Consider the following 17289-nt stretch of genomic DNA (forward strand, 5'->3'; position numbering starts at 1 on the left):
TGATTACCATGACAATATAGATAAAAGTGTTACTACATAATACCTACTTTTTGAAAGAAATGTTTTGTGAAAAGTTGAAAACGAGAACTCAGGATCAGGCTCTTAAACACCCAGTTACTTATCTGGATTCAACAAGTAAGTCTAAGTGGACTGCCAGCCTGGATGCAAGCCTGTAATCCCAGTGGCTCAGGAGGCTGAGGTAGGAGGATCAAGTTCCAAGGCCAGCCTCAGCAATTTAGTTTAGGTGCTGAGCAACTTAGCCAAGACCATACTCAAAAAATTTTTAAAAAGGGCTGGGGATGTGGCTCAGTAGTTAGGCACCCTGGGATTCAATCACTGGTACCAAAAATAAATAAATAAAATAAAAAAGAGGAATGGCATAGCAGGAGGTCACCACTAAGAAGAGCCAAGTCCCACTAAACTTCTTACGCAGAACAAACTATTTAGAGGAAGCAAGCTTTTCTTAAATCTTTTTCAGTGCCTTGTGTTAGACAGAAAAGTTACAAAACCACCTAGCAATATCAGCCAGGAGATAGGCAAGGAATGTGTCTAGAGGCTACTTTGCAAATAAAAAGAAAGTAAGTATTATTTAATCTACTCTGAAGGTATTGTGCTAGTATGCTGCAAAGGTACCACAGTCCTAGGCAAAACACCCATAAACCATGCACAGTGGGGCACATGCATGTTATCCCAGAGACTCAGGATGCTGAGTAGTATCATGTTTCAGGTCAGCCTGGAAAACTTCATCAAACCTTGTCAAAAAAATTAAAAATTTTTTTTGTAATTGTAGATAGGAAGCATGCTGTTATTTTATTTGTCTATTTTTGTATGCAGTGCTAAGGATCAAACCCAACGCCTCCCATGGGCTAGATAAGTGTTCTGCCACTGAGCCCCAGCCCCAGCCCTCCTGTCAAAATAAAAAAGCAAAAAATGTTATGAAGAAGGTTAGGCACACAAAATTTGGGATGTTATAACACAGATGAACAAATTAAGTAACACAACTTTTAAGATATTTTAAGGGGCTGGGGTTGTAGCTCAGTGGTAGAGTGCTAGTCTGGCATGTATGAGGCACTGGGTTCAATTCTTAGCACTACATACATATAAATAAAAAATATCCATCAACATCTAAAAAAGTGTTTTTTTAAAAAAAGGTACTTTTACACTCTTGTTTCATGTGCAACACAATGAGACAGGAAAAAATGACTCTGGTATGGTCTCTTCACCCTTCCTATAGGCCAGTTTCCTCACTGAACATGGGGGCCTAATCCTGTCCACCCAGCCCAATGGCGTCCTCACTCCCTCAGAAGGCACTATGTCCCTCATTCCACAATTCCACACAGAAGTCCAGTCCATGCTTTAACACACCTAGTGGTCCTCACACAGATATTTTGTTTACATCCTCTTCTCCAATCCCTTCTCCTAGAACAACCCCTCTCCTAGAAGTAGAGAAGAAAATGCTCCACACCCTCAGCACCATCCATTGTGCTCCTCTGGGTGCAGGTGCTACAAGAATGGCTGCACACTGCCTAAAGCAGCCCTGGGCACTTTCCAAGTGGAGTCCACCAAAAAAAGACTTGGAATATTTAAACCTTGGGGAAATTCACATGATCTTACTCAAAAAGATCCCGAGAAATTCTGTACTCTCCTTCACCCTCTTTATAGGGGAAAGGGATTACAAAACAATGGGGGGAAAATCCTTAACACACAAAAATAATCATTTGACAGCATCTGCTTAAATTCCTATTCAAAGTTTACAACAGCCAGAGCCACAGGGTGCCTTGCTTTAAACCACCAACCAGTCAACAAAGGTATAAAACACAATTACTTTATTGATCTCTTACAATCAAATACTGCCAACTAGCGTTACTTCCTCATGCATCATTAAAAACAAAGGATCTTTCCTTAATATTTTTAAATGATGCATTATGTAACAAAGTTAGAACGTAAAATGCACCCTGATTAATTATGTAAACTGGTAATTTTTTTTAAAAGCATAACTAATAATTTGGTTTCTTTCTTCATAAAATGGAAATTTAAATATTTCTCCTGATAGTCTTGAGGTTATCATCATAAGTAGTGCAAAATGTGGCACATATAGTTTCATCTAGATAGGTGTACATCTTACACACCTTAAACAAAATGTGCATAACAAAATGCATACAGTAAATGCATGATAGAAAGCATGTTTCAAATACAAGGCAGCCCATCAGGCCACCATATTATTTAGGTTTTACATTATCATTTATGGCATTATAGAGTAATTATACTTATTTTTAACGTTTTAAACCCTGAAGAAAAATAATTGGTGCTTGAGAAAATTATTCCAGGTAGCCATTTGGTATCAGGAGAAAGTGAACCTCCAAGAGTTTACTGTCTGCCAGGGGGAATCATTAGCTCGAGTGGGTAGATCAGATATGCAATATATTTCACAGTGACTGTTTCCCATGTCCTGACAACACTGCTCCTGCCAGTCAGCCAGATGGTGCAGCACATCTGGAATTACCCTTGCATGTGGTTATGTGGTTTTCCCTTTTTTTTTTTTCCTTCTTCTTTTCCAGATTAACTGTGTTGCTAAATTTCTTCTTTTGATCTCTCCAAAGGCCTTCCATTTTAATTATTCATAAGTCCTTTCAGAAAATCCTCAGAGAGCTCCATAAGCGGAAGTTCTGGAGATGGAAAATCCAAGGGAGGAAGATTCGGTATTGGAATGTCCTTGGCTTTCCCAGTATTTGCTGCAAATTTCTGCCAGGTTGAAGAAGCTGTAGCAGTGTCTGAATGTGGTGGCAAGCTCCATAACTCTGACTTTTCTACAAAATCAGCATCCATATCCAGCTCCTTATCCACTGGACCTTTTAGAAGTCTGGCTTTTTCAGCCTTCAGTTGTTTATTTTCTTTTCTTAATCTTTCATTCTCAGCCACAAGGAACTCCACATGCCTCTTCAAATCTGCAATTTTGGTTGCTTGCTCTTCAATAATTGTTTTATCATCCTTAGGGGCTTTGCTTCCAATACATGGCTCTGTTGGCTCACTCTTTTGCTGAAGTAAAAATAGTAGTGTGTCTGGATCCCTGTCAAAGACTCCCTGAATTTCAGGGAGGTGTTTCTCTGTGGAAGGGCTGTACTTCTGAGAAAGAAGGGGACTCTGACCCTCTGCATCCTCAGCAGAGGGTTTGTGAGATGCCTGAAAATGGGTAGCTACATCCTTGTCTATGTTCTGAGCTTTTGATCGTTCTTCACGCTTTGCCCTTTTCCACCTCTCCTGGATGAGGAGGAGCTGTTTCATGTGGCTATCCCTTTGCAATTCCAGTGATAAATGAGCCTATTACAAAAAAGGAAAGGTACAATTTGCAGAATTTAATACTGGAAGTCTTTTTAATGTTCAATATATGCTATTCCAAGAGCCTCCTTTCTGACTAACTCAGTAACAAAAAAATTTTTTATAAACTAGGACTTTCTAGAGAAAAGTTTTTTTTTTTTTTTTTTTTTAGCTGATCAAAAGCACCATTCATTCATAAAATCAAAGTCCTAGTCTCAATCAATACTTCAGACTTTTTCTCACTGTGCCTTACCCTCTCCCTCTGCAATGCCATGCCATTTGTAATCGGCTTAAAATTAGATATCTTCCCTCTTTAGACATCAGTTCTGTAGCAGCCAAAAAGAAAATCTTCCTGTTAACAGAGATTTAGGAGGCCCAATGCAGGCATAGCTAACATGAGCAGGCTCTATATTATTAAAGACAGAACATTAAAAATTCTGAGGTTCAGTGTAAGAAACAAGTGGTTTTTTTTTTTCCTGCCAGATATCCCTCTCAGAAATTATCTCCTTATTACAGTTAGACACATATTTACTAAGTACTTTCTGGATACCTGACATTTTACAATCAAGAAATCAGAAACCAGGTGTGGTGGTACATGCCTTATAATCCCTGCTTTTAGGAGGCTAAGGCAGGAGAATCAAATCACAAATTCAAGGCCAGCCTGGGGAACTTACCAAGATCCTGTCTCAAAATAAAATTAAAAATAGGGCTAGTGAGGGGCTGGGGATATAGCTCAGTTGGTAGAGTGCTTGCCTCACAAGCACAAGGGTTTAATCCCCAGCACCACTAAAATAAAAAAAAACAAGATAAAATAAAATAATAAAATAAAAAAATAAATAGGGCTGGTGATGTAGCTCAGTGGTAGAGCACTTGTCTAGCATGTACAACACTGTGAATTCAACTCATACCACTGCAAAAAAAACAAAAAAGGTATCTTCGGATAAAGGTATTTGGTGGAGGTAAATACTGGGGATTAAACTCAGGGGCACTCAACCACTGAGTGACATCCCCAGCGCTTTTTTGATTTAGAGACAGGCTCTCACTGAGTTGCTTAGCACCTTGCTTTTGTTGAGGCTGGCTTTGAACTTGCAGATCCTCCTGCCTCAGCCCACTGAGATTACAGGCATGTTCCACCATACCCAGCATTTTATACATTTTTCATACAGCACTTAAAGAATTCGGGAACAATGCTTTCTTTTATACACAATTCGAGTCTTCAAAAGAATATCTTTTTAGGGCTGAGGCTGTAGCACAGTGGTAGAACGCTTGCCTAGCACATGTGAGACACCAGGTTTGATACTCAGCACCATGTACAAATAAATGAAATAAAATAGAGGTATTAGGTCCATCCATAAAGTAAAAAGAATTTTTTTTAATTTCAAAAAAGAAAATCTCTTACAATTTTGCTGCGAACATTAAGAACTTGTCTTACCTGTTCAGACTGGGTCAACTTCATAGCATCAGAAAGGTATGCTGGCCATTAAAAAAAAAAAGAACATTAATATATGAGTATCATCCTGTAATTAACAGGTAAGAGTTTAATATTTCTCATACAGAAAAAAATCTTACAAGCAGTAATGCTATGAATGCTATGATTAGGTTTTTGGTTTTTTGTTTTTGCTATGGTACTGGTGATTGCACCCAGGGGTGCTCCTCTACTGACCTCCATCATATTTTGAGACAACGTCTTGTTAAGTTGCAGAGACTGGCCTGGTGTTTGTGACCATGACTGGCATGTTTTATGCTTTAAAATCCCTGTAGAAGGGCTAGGGATGTGGTTGAGTGGTAGAGCACTTGCCTAGCATGTGGAGGCCTACATTTGATACCCACCACTATCAAACAAAACAAAGAAAAAACCTGCAGATTTTACAATTAAATTACTGCAGATAACTTAATTTGAAAAATAAGTTTAGGAAGGATTAAAAAGTAGTAAGAACTATGCAAGTATGATGGTGCATGCCGGTAACCCCAGCAACACAGGAGGCTGAGGCAGGAGGATCCCGAGTTTGAGGCCAGCCTGGGCAATTTAGTGAGGCTTTGTCTCAAAATAATTACAAAAAGAAAAAATAGGTAGGGTTATAGCTCAGTGATAAAGTGTCCCTGGTTCAATCCCCAGTATTTCATCTCTGAACTTTACACCCAAATTACAAAGAACCCAATCAATAAATGGGCTAAGGAAATGGGCAGACACTTCACAGAAAATAAACAAGTGATCAACAAAAATATGAAAAAGTGCTCATTATCCCTAGTAATTAGAGAAACGCAAATTAAAACCACCCTAAGATATCATCTAACTCCAATTAGAACGGCTATCAAGAACACAAGCAAGAATAAGTGTTGGCATGTATGTGGGGGAAAAGGCACACTCTTACATTGCTGGTGGAGTTGGAAATTGGTGCAGCCACTCTGGAAAGCAGTATGGAGATTCCTCAGAAACCTTGGAATGGACTCACCATTTGACCAGCTATCCCACTCCTCAGTTTATACCCAAAGGACTTAAAATCAGCATAGTACAGTGATGCAGCCACATGAATGTTCACAGCAGCTCAATTCACAATAGCTAGATTGTGGAACCAACCTAGATGTCCTTCAACTGATGAATGGATAAAGACACTGGTATATATACACAATGGAATGTTACTCAGCCATAAGGAATAAAAAAATTATGGCATTTGCTGGTAAATGGTGAAGCTGGAGAGTATCATGCTAAATGAAATAGGCCAATCTCAAAAAACCAAAGGCTGAATGACAGTATATAACAAGGGGTGGGTGATGTGGGAAAGAGAAGAATGAAGAAACTTCGGATAGTGTAGACGAAAAGGGGGTGAGAAGGGGTGGGGATAGAAAAACAGCAGAATGAAACAGACAGTATTACACTATATAATATGTATGCTTACATGAATGGCTTGAATCTACATTATAACCATAGAAGTAACCATAGAAATGAAAAGTTGTACTGCATTTGTATACAATGAATCAAAATGTATCTGTAAAAATAAAAAAAAATTTTAATTAAAAAAAAAATTAAAATTAAAAAAAAAAATTAATAGGAACCTATCAGGCCAGGTACAGGGGCACAAACCTATAATCCCTGAGCCTCCGGAGGCTGAGAGAGTAGGATCTCAATTTCAAAGCCAGCTTCAGCAACTTAGCAATACCCTATACCTAAATAAAATAAAAAAGGACTAGGGATGTGGCTCAGTGGTTAAGCACCTCAGGTTCAATCCCTGGTACCAAAAACAACCACCACAACTCTCTGATCTCAGGATCAAACTCTGGATGATGTAATTTGAAGTTAAATAGCCAATGTTAAAATCCTTACTTTTCCTCTTTTGGTAGACTGCTAGGAATCCGTTATGGTTTGAATCCTAAATGACCCCGAAGGCTCAAGTGTTGAAGGTTTGGTCCCCAGTTAATGGCACTATGGGGAGGTGGTGGAAAATTCACAAGGTGGGGCTTACCTAAAAGAAGGTGGGTGACTGGAAGCATGACGTGAAAGGCCGTTATCCCCTTCCCCTCTTTCTGCTTCCCACTACCATGAAGTGAGCAGCTTCACATAGTCCCACCATGTTCTGCCTTGCCACAAACCCAAAGCAACTTAGCCAAGAAAACATGAATTGATACCATAAATCAAAATAAACCTTTCCTCCTTTCAAGTTGATTTTCTGATAAACTACCAGAGAAAATTGGTAACAAAAAGTGAGGTCTTTGCAGTGACTATATCCGATAATATGATCCAGAGGCCTTTGAAATTGAGGTGGAGGAGGAGTCATGGTTTAGAGATGCAGACTACAGAAAGCTTAGAATGTTGTAAACAGAACCTAATGGGCAATTCTGGTGGGAACTCAGAAGACCAGAATGCTGATAAAGAATGGGGAAACTAAAGGACAGGCTTATGAGGTCTAAAACAGAAATGAGGATCCTAATAAGAATTGAACTAGAGGTCATTCATGTTACATTCTGAGAAAAAAATAGTCTACATTTTGTGTATGCCAAGATTCTGTGAGGATGAATTTGAAGGAGATGGACTAATTAACCTGGTGGAGGAAATTTCAAGGCAGTGACCTGGGTTTGGCTTTTAGCTAATATAAAGGGAGAACAGGAGCAACAAAAAAAAAAAAAAAAAGAGAGAGAGAGGATTTGAAAAACTTGCAGTTTGGACAGAAAAGAAGAACTTTTAAGATGCCACCCGCTAAAGAGTTTAGTGCCATTAAAAAGAAGCTAAGGACTTTACACCTGGACAACCACAACGATGCCTTGAGGGCACCTCAGGAATCAGCAAGATCCTACCCATCACAAACCATCAAGACTTTTGTTTGAAACGAGACCCCAGGGAGCCCTACTCCCAGAGCCCTGTGTTCAGCTTTCAAAGCAATCAGAAGCTGCTATAGCTGTGGACCAAGCAGGTTGGCTACAGCTGGTAGTAGACCTTGACATCATCCATACAATGGTGGTATCATGGGCACTCCCATGAAGACTTCAAAGGAAAGCCTAGGATGCCAGTCAGTATGTGGCAGAGTCAAAGCCCCTGAGTAGGCAATGTGTGAAGCTGTGAGAGTAAATCTGAAGCTGCAACGGAGACCCCAGGAAGTCAGAGCTGCCAGGAATGGAGAATGCCTGCCAAGGGAAGTCACAGGCAGAGAGCAGAGCCAGTCTGAGAGAGTGGCCATGTGTACTACAGTTGGCAAGGCCAGAAGTGGAGCTGCCCAAGCCCTTTGGAGTTCATATCATATCACTGCAGCACACAGAGCTACAGAATTTAGTATTTGCCCTGCTGGGTTCAGTCTTGCTTCGGTCCAGTCCCTTTTGTCTGTGGTCCTATTCCTCCCATTTGGAACAGGAATGTCTATCCTATGACAATTATGTTAGAAGTATGTAACTTGTTTTTTAATATTCCAGTGTCTCACAGCCAAGTTTGCCTTGAGTCTCAGAGTAGACTTTGGTTATGGGCATTTGAGTAATGATGGAACTATTAAGACTTTGGGAACTTTTGGATAGAATAAATACATTTTGCATTATGAGATGGACATGAGCTTCTAGAGGTCAGCAGCAGAATCTTACAGTTTGGAATTTGAATGCTCCCCTGAAGGCTCAAGTGTTGAAGGCTTGGTCCTCAACTGATGGCGCTATGGGGAGGTATTAGAACCTCTGTGGAAGGGGGTGTATAAGGAAGGAAGTTAGACCAGTGAGGGCATGCCCTTGAAGTGGATACTGGCCCCAGCCCCTTCTTCTCCCTCTCTCTGCCTCTCAATGCCATGAGATGAGTAACTAGCTTCACTATACACTCCCTATCATTAAGTTCTGCCTTACTGAAGGCTAAAAACAATGCGTCCAAATGACCATGGACCAAAAACTCTGAAATTTGTGAGCCAAAATCAACTTTCCTCCTTTTAAATTGATTTTCTCAGGAATTTTGTCAGTGACCTAACACCACAAAAAACTATTGGTTAAGTTCTATAAATACTCAAACTCAGGGTACATTTTGAGGTCTATGATCCCATCTACTTATTTCAATTTTAATTCTGTATTTCATTATGTTTCTCTGTAAGACATTTTATATCTTCTGTGGAACAAGGTGGGGTATAAATAACATGTATTATTAATAATGGATCATACAATTAATCCATTTCCTACCTTTTGTTTACTGGAAACTTTTTAGCATGTCTCATCCCTACATTAAGTCCCTTTCCCCTCTTTTGCAGATACAAGGCATTGCTTTCTGTCTGATCTTAATTTGTATATTTTAATGATTTCCTGCTTAAAAATGCCCTCTAGGTTCTACCAGTCTTGAGATGCAGATTAATAAGATGTTTCTTGTCCATACACTTTCTTTCTTTTATTTGGCATCAGGAATTGAACCCAAGGGTGCTTAACCACTGAACCACATCCCAGTCCTTATTTGTATTTTAGACACAGGGTCTCACTGTGTTGCTTAGAGTCTCCCTAAGTTGCTGAGGCTGGCTTTGAACTCACAGTTCTCCTGTCTCAGCCTCAGGAGCCACTGGGAGTACAGGCATATGCCAGCATGCCAGCTGCTTGATCTACTTTTTTTTTTAACAAATAGAATAGTTTTTGTAAATACTTCCCTTTGTAGAGCCTTAGAACAGTATAAGGCTAGGCAAGGTGGTGCATGCCTATAATCCCAGCAGGTTGAGGCAGGAGGATCATGAATTGAAAGTCAGCTTCAGCAAGTTAGTGTAAGGCCCTAAGCAACTCAGTGAGACCCTATCTCAAAATTAAACAATGGCTAGGAATTTAGCTCAGTGATAAAGCACCCCTGGGTTAAGCCCCTCAAAAATAAAATAAAAATAAATCTTAAAACTAGTTTTTTGTTTTTTTTTTTTGGGGGGGGGGGGGTAGGGTGGGAGGAGACCAAGATATTAAAACCAGGGAATTTAACCACTGAGCCACATCCTCATCCCTTTTTACTTTTAATTTTGAGACAGGGACTCTTTAAATTACCTAGAGTCTTACATTTACTTGCTGAGGCTGGCTTTCAATTTTTTAATTCATGATCCTCCTGCCTCAGCCTCCCAAGTCACTGGGATTGCAGGCATGTGCTATGTGCCTGGATACAACTGAGCATTTTTAAAGATTATTTTAAAAGGGGGAAAAAAAACAACAAAACTTTCAATCTGATTGCATGGACATAGATTTCCTCCACAAATTCAAAACAGGAATAAATGCCTACTAAGAGAAATTTAGGAAAGGAATATAGTTATCTCAGGAAACAAAAACAAAACAACAATTCTGATAAAACTGCTTCCTCCAAATATGAAGCAAGGAAAATATTTAAAGTAGATACTAAGAAATGATGGGGGAAAGGAACTAAAAAAAAATCTGAAGAACCTACTACACTTCTTCCATCCAAGTATGGTAGTACATACCTGTAATCCCAGTGACAAGGGAGGTTAAAGGAGGAAGATCACAAATTTAAAGACAACCTCTGCAACTCAGTGAGGCCCTAAGCAACTCAGCAAGACCCTATCTCAAAATAAAATACAAACTGGGCTGGGGATGTGGCTCAGTGGTTAAGCGCCCCTGGGTTCAATCCCAGGTACCAAAACAAACAAACATAACCAAAAAACCTATAGCAAATAAGACAATTTAGAAAACAATGAGCTCATTCCAACACAGCAATTTTCAGCTCTAAAACACAACACAAATCTACTTTTAACTAAGTCTAAACTCTAAATCAGACCAGTGGGATTTACTAATCAAATTAAGTTCTATCTCCATAATTAAAATAATATGATCTAATAGGTTACCTTTTATCTTTTCTAACCTGAGAATTTCAGAGAATTTAGACTGGGGCAGGGTGATATTTGAAGCCCTACAGCAGTTTTAATTCTTATTCAAAGACAAATATCAGGTTAGGAGGAAAGAAGCTTTTCTCCCTTTTATCTATTCAGGTAGTTGGGATTTTTTTGGTTTTGTTGTTTTGATACTGGGAATTGAACCAAGGAATATTTCTACCACTGAACTATATCCCCAGCACTTTCTTATTTTTTTATTTTGAGACAGGGTTGAAGTTGCTTAGGGCCTTGATATGTTGCTGAGGCTGACCCGGAACTTGCAATCCTCCTGCCCCAGTCTCCCAAATTGCTGGGATTACAGATGTATGCCTGCAGAACTCGTGCCATCTGCCCATCCGGCAGCAGACATGTCAAGTACTTGAAATCCAGACTCCTTTAAACAATATCTAACATGAACTCATAGACTTGTTGCAACTGGCTTCTAAGTCTTTGAGGACACAGCTGTGTCTAATAACTGTACACCAGGGTGCCATTTACGCCTTCTTCATGGTTCAGAAAAAAGATGCTGGGAAATCCATCATACTCACTTGAAAAATAATTCAAGCTAATTTTCTGGGTGTTCAGCAGTGTCCACCTTGCATATGCAGGGCAATACACATCATCACTATTGTTATTTTCATTCTAAATAAAGTGGCAAGAGATACTAGGGAAAAGAAACTGCTCTTCAATACAATCAGTATTTCTTAAATAGACTACTCACCCGCAGCCTTTTTGTGGCAAGAAATAGCCTCTTCGTATTTCCCTGCAGCTAATAAACGGTCTGCTCGTCTGCTCTGCTGATGAGCCTAGAAGATAAAGATCTTGAAATTCCTCTTAATTATAAAACATGACTTTAAACAACAATAACAACAGTGGCTGAAGGTGGAACACCTGCTTAGTGTAAGGCTCTTGAGTTCCACCACTAGCAACTCCCAAACAAAACAAAACAACCTTTTAACAAGATAAATGATGCTGTTTGTTGTTACACATCAAACCATCATTACAGCTGTTTATCTATACCTAGAGCAATGAAAAGCGCAGATACAGCTTAAAACTACTGCAGCTGAATCAAACAACTTCTGTTGCTACCAATGAACCCTCTCCCAGTTAACACCAGGTATTTCAATGACCCAGTCTTCCAATTCAGATGTTAACCAGAGTCACAATTATAGTCTGTTACTCAAAATGTGTATTTTTTTAAATTTTTAAACTTCTTTTAAAATGAGTTATTTCATAGACAATTCCACTAGTCTATATGATTTAAAAGTTATATCGAAAAATCACTTGTCATATGGTAACATATAAGTTTTATTATTATCAATTCATTCTTCCCTTTCAACATAAAGCTACTTTTTGTCTCAAAAATGAGAAATCTGCTGGGCATAGTAGTATGAGCCTATAATCCTAGCTACTCAAGAGGCCGAGAGGATAATGAGCTCAAGGTCAGCCTCAGCAACTTAATGAGACCCCATCTCAAAATAAACAAACAAATAAAGGAACTGGTGATGTAGTTCAGTGCTAAAGCACTCCTGGGTTCAATTCCTAATACCGAAAAAAGAAAAAGAAATGTGTGCACTATATAGTTGAGGCAAGGTACTATGAGACCAATACCTAGTATTCACGGATTCTTTTTATCAGATACAACTCACCAAAAGAACAAAGGCAAACTGCAAAATTCTAAAAGCAAATGACTTAAGTATCCCTAAATGTAAAGGTAAATAGATCAAATAAGTAGTGCTGGCCTTTTATTTATTTTGTATTTTAATAGTACTAGGGATCAAATATAGGGGCACTCTACCACTGAGCTACATTCCCCAGCCCTTTTTAAAATCTGAGACAGGGTTTTGCTAACTTGTTCAGGGCCTCACCAAGTTACTGAGGCTGGCCTCAAACTTGTGATCCTCCTGCCTCTGCCTCCTGAGTTGCTGGGATTACAGGCATGTGCCATTGTACCTGGATAATGTATAAATTTAACCAGAGTCCGAATGAGCAAAAAAATACGTTCAGAACATGTAAATATTTCCTAGTACCTAGAAATGACAGATTTCAGGGGGAAGAGAATGTATGTAATGAAGAAAACTAGTAGGTACAAGCAGTTATGATTAACATTCAGTTATGATTGAATTATTTCTCTAATGAACACATTCTAATAGTACTGTTAAGGCAAATGATATACAACTAACAAGGTTCTAGTTAGAGGGGGAAAAAAAAAAAGAGAAAAAAAGAAATGAAAAGTGTGAATCTGTAAGTGCCTTTTCCTTTGCAAGCTTTGAAAAAAGACCAAAAGAAAACTTCCTTGAAATCCCATAATACCTCATAATGAGGGGTGGCATGGTGTAAACCTATCCCTATCAAGAATCAAGGGCTCTGGCATCAACTTCTTGCTCTCCCATTGAACCAGTTAATTTATTCCAACCTTCAAGGGCCCATTTGCTGACCTGTAAAATGATGGATCTGGACTAGATCTGTGCTTCTGAAGTTTTAAAGGGAATTCAAATCATGTGCATTAGGTTAAAATGCAAATTCTGGGTCATTAGGTTTGGAATAAGTTTTGAGATTTTACAGAGCTATAGCTATATAGCTGCTGGCTCACAGACACACTGAGAGGCAAGAACAAGATGCTATCTAATGTTACTGCATTCCAACCGTCTCTATGATCTGTGTGCCTCTGTGGACTCCAATCACTTTCTACCTTGTGACAAAAACTTGTGCAATGGAGATTTATGCAGCTCCCTAATTACACTTCAAGCCCTGATGACAGAAAATGGTTACATGAACTTCTGAACAAGAACAAAAAGTTTCCAAGAGGCAAAGTAGGACCTCACATCTCTCCCATCTCCCCTAAAACTTCCCCATGGAAAAATCTAATCTCTGACTCTGCCAATTCAGGATTTATCTCACTATTGTCTCAGATATAACTGATTTTAATAAAAACACTCATCTACTTTAGGTTATTTTGTACCACAGCAATTTTTTTTTTAAGTACAATTGCTACTAAATTCTTATTAAACATCCAGAAAGTGCAGACAGGATACAGCCTAGGTTCAAACTCAGCTTGAATACTTAATAAACACATGAACTTGGCTTTCTTAAACTGCCTCAATTTTCTTATCTATAAAATGAGAGTTGTGAAAATCAGTTTAAAAATCATAGTACTTACAATGGTGCCACAAGACAGCACTTCCTAAATCATTTATTATACTAAATACCACAACAGACAATAAAAATGGGAGTTTTTGTCATCAAGAAATTGAAATGAAACAAGCATGGTGACACATGCCTATAATCCCAGCGACTTGGGACGTTCAGGCAGGAGGGGTGCAAGTTTGAGACCAGCCTCAGAAAGCACACCAAGCAACTTGAAAGACCTGTCTAAAAAGTTTGCTTAATTAAAAAAAAACAGCTGGGTAGAGTAGCACACACCTGTAATCCCAGCAGCTCAGAAGAATGAGGCAGGAGGATCTGAGTTCAAAGCCTGCCTTAGCAATTTATCTAGGCCCAAAGCAACCCAGTGAGACCCTATCTCTAAATTAAATATTAAAAAAAAAGCTGGGATGTGGCACAGTGGTTAAGCACCCCTGGGTTCCATACCCTGTAACCTGCCACCACCCGCCCCCCCACCAAAAACTTGACCACATAGTTGTGTAGACTAAAGTATGATTTTTAAAAACTGAAGATATTGTAAGAAACCTATTTGATAGTAATTTTCTTATTTTTAAAGAATCATTAAAGATTTCCCATTTTAAAACTGATCTCTTTAAATTCTGTTCTAGAATCAAGCAGTTAAAAGTAATTAAGTCTAACCAGGTGTGAAGATGCAAGCCTGTAATTCCAGTCTCAGCAATTTAGCAAAAAAGGAGAAAAAGAGAGAAAGAAAGAGAGAGAGAGAGAGAGAGAACAAAAAAGAGAAGAAAAGTAATATACTTGTTTCTTTGTTAATTCAAAGTAAAATTATGAAATTTTTTACAATCCATGATTCCTATGTTACAATATTCTTATGTTGTCTTGTCCTCTGGACACCTAAAGAGTCCCATCTCCAGATTTTCAAGTTTAGGATCAGAGGCTATGTTAATAACATTTCAAGAGACTATAACTAAAGTTTCAAGAGGTTATAACTAATGTGACATTCACAGACTTGGCAGGTAGAAACACAGGTCTGTAAAGAGAAATGAAGCAGCTGGTCTGAAAAGGCAGAGAATTCTGACTGAATCCCAGGCTATGTCTTAGACACATGTACACAGTACCCCTTCTCTTCCTGCTCCTTTCTTTAGAGTTCAATAAATCACCTCTTTTGGCTTAACCTAATTTCAAGTGGATTTCCATCATTTGCAGCCAACAAAAATCCTAGCAAATACAACCTGGTTACTAAGTGACTCACCTCACTTTCCTACCCCTAAAAGGCTTATTTTTTGGAACAGGCGATTGGACCAGGAGCACTTTACCACTGAGCTACAACCCAGACCTTTTTACTTTCTTTTTAATTTTGAGACAGGTTTTCACTAAACCTGTAGAAGGTCTCACTAAATTGCTGAGGCTGGTCTAGAACCTAGAATTTTCCTGGCTGAGCATTTCCAGATTTGCTATGATTTAAAAACATCTATGCCTGACTATAGGCTGCTTTTAAAATACACATTCAACATTGCATTCTTTCCCAAAGGAAAACAGTATTATCTTCCCATAACCTTCAATTTATTAATTTATTTTGACCTCGGGGAAAGCTGCATGTGCAGATGAAAAGAAACACAATACCAAAAAGAAGGCAGAAGGAAAATTTACTATACTCCTGGCTTTATGTAGGGTCATCCATTGGGAGCAAAGTCAGGAGTGGTGGCTTCAAATCTCACTATCACAATCGACTCTGATTTCAATGCTTTCACCTGCAAAATGGGGTGAATACTTCATATACCTATTAGAAGAAACAAGAAAAAATAATATACCTAATTACCAATCCCATCACTTAGTAATTGCTGGATATATTTTAGTGCTCCACTGCCTTGTCCTAGAGTGCTTCCATTAAGCCCAGCCTCACTTGTGACAGATTAATTTTCCTTAGAATTTTCAGGGCAACAAGGAAAGGATTCAAACAGCCCGCTTTACCTTAAAAATTTACTGCATATAATTAATATGAGACAGTCACAAAGACTCCAGGTAAATACAAGGCTATTCCTCCTTGACCCATAAAATTATTTTTCTTGGATTAAAACCTTGAAAACAAGAGGATTCATTTACCACCTCAAGTGAAGACAGAACTGACCACTCTGGAGGGAAACTCAGTTACTAAAGAAACATATCCCCAGCACTCTTAGGGGTCAAACACATTGGAAACAATTGGTGACCATGCTATCATATGAACCCTACCTTTGCAGCATAAGTAAGTAAAGCATGAGGAATGGTTATATGTGAATTAAAACCTGACATCAGGGCTGGGAGATAGCTCAGCTGGTAGAGTGCTTGCCTCCCAAGCACAAGGCCCTGAGTTCGATCCCCAGTACCGCCAAAAAAAAAAAAAAAAAAAAAAAAAAAACCTGATATCATCTCCCAAATTGGCAGCAAACAAACCCATGAACTAGAAATTATCTCACATAATTTTTTTCCAGTACTGAAAAATTGAACCAGGGCGCTCTACCAAGCCTTTCTCCAATTTTGTAAAATCTTGAGACAGGGTCTTGCTACACTGTCAAAGCTAGCTCAAGAAACCTCAACTTCTCAAATTGCTTGGACTACAGGTATGTGCAGGAATCATCTCACATTAAGTTTTGACATCTGTTACCAGCTCACACTGCCAAAATTAAATGTATGAAACGAAATGCCTGCGAATACACTAAATTTTATGTTACAATTTTTCCATATTAAAAACTGACAAAGGGCTGGGGAGATAGCTCGGCTGGTAGAGTGCTTGCCTCGCAAGCACAAAGCCGAGTTCGATCCCCAGTACCACCAAAAAAAAAAAAAAAAAAAAAAAAAAAAAAGAGCCTGACAAAAATGGGGGGAAAAACTCTGGGGGGGAAAAAAAAAGACTATATTTTTTTCTTCAATGGAAATACAATTTCTCTTATTTTTTCCTTTGAGCAACTTTGAAAATGAAAAAAACTACAATGCATTATCTGTACCAAGTCCCCTCCCACCCTCAGCTGAACCGGGGGTAGTCTATCACCAAACTACCTCCCCAGACTTTTTTGTTTTTTTGCGGTACTGGGGATCCAACTCAAGGCCCTGTGCTTGCGAGGCAAGCACTCTACCAGCTGAGCTATCTCCCCAGCCCCCCACACATTTTTAACACTGAGAAAGGGTATCACTAATTGCAAAGGCTGGTCTCAAACTTGTGATCCTCCTGCCTCAGCCAACCAAGCTGCTGGGATTACAGGTGTGCACCACTCCTCCAGCTTGTACTAATTACACATTGTAATGACTATTTCAAATTCTTCCATATCTTCAAAAAGTTCATTGTGAGAAAATAGGTCCAGGGCTTACTGTAAACCTAACATAAAAGAATCAATACTAAATGCTGACACAGAATCTACAGTTCAATATAGACAAGGTCACAGTGAAATGAAAATGAACATTAATAGGGAAGCATTGCTAAAAAGGTCAGATCAAAATGAGTTGTGATCCATAACATTTTAGTCAATACCCATAATGTTATTAGGTCATAATAAAGTAATTAATTTCTCTCAATGTA

At 38.8% G+C, this 17289-nt stretch overlaps 2 protein-coding genes across 4 annotated transcripts in view; one reads left to right on the forward strand and one right to left on the reverse strand.

Annotated features, from left to right (window-relative positions):
• JMJD1C (jumonji domain containing 1C) overlaps positions 1-17289 on the forward strand; it is a 355043-nt gene that overhangs the window by 324597 nt on the left and 13157 nt on the right. The gene's annotated exons all lie outside the window — the stretch shown is intronic.
• Positions 1805-13356, reverse strand: LOC306660483 (nuclear receptor-binding factor 2-like). The gene is made up of 3 exons (XM_079138751.1): positions 11332-13356; positions 4748-4788; positions 1805-3318 (listed from the first exon to the last, which is right to left on the reverse strand). The coding sequence occupies exons 2-3, from the start codon at positions 4769-4771 to the stop codon at positions 2611-2613; spliced, it is 732 nt and encodes a 243-aa protein (XP_078994877.1). The 5' UTR covers positions 4772-4788; positions 11332-13356; the 3' UTR covers positions 1805-2610.

The sequence above is a fragment of the Sciurus vulgaris genome (genome assembly GCF_902686455.1).
Source record: "Sciurus vulgaris genome assembly, chromosome: 4".
NCBI classification, from domain to species: Eukaryota; Metazoa; Chordata; class Mammalia; order Rodentia; family Sciuridae; genus Sciurus; species Sciurus vulgaris.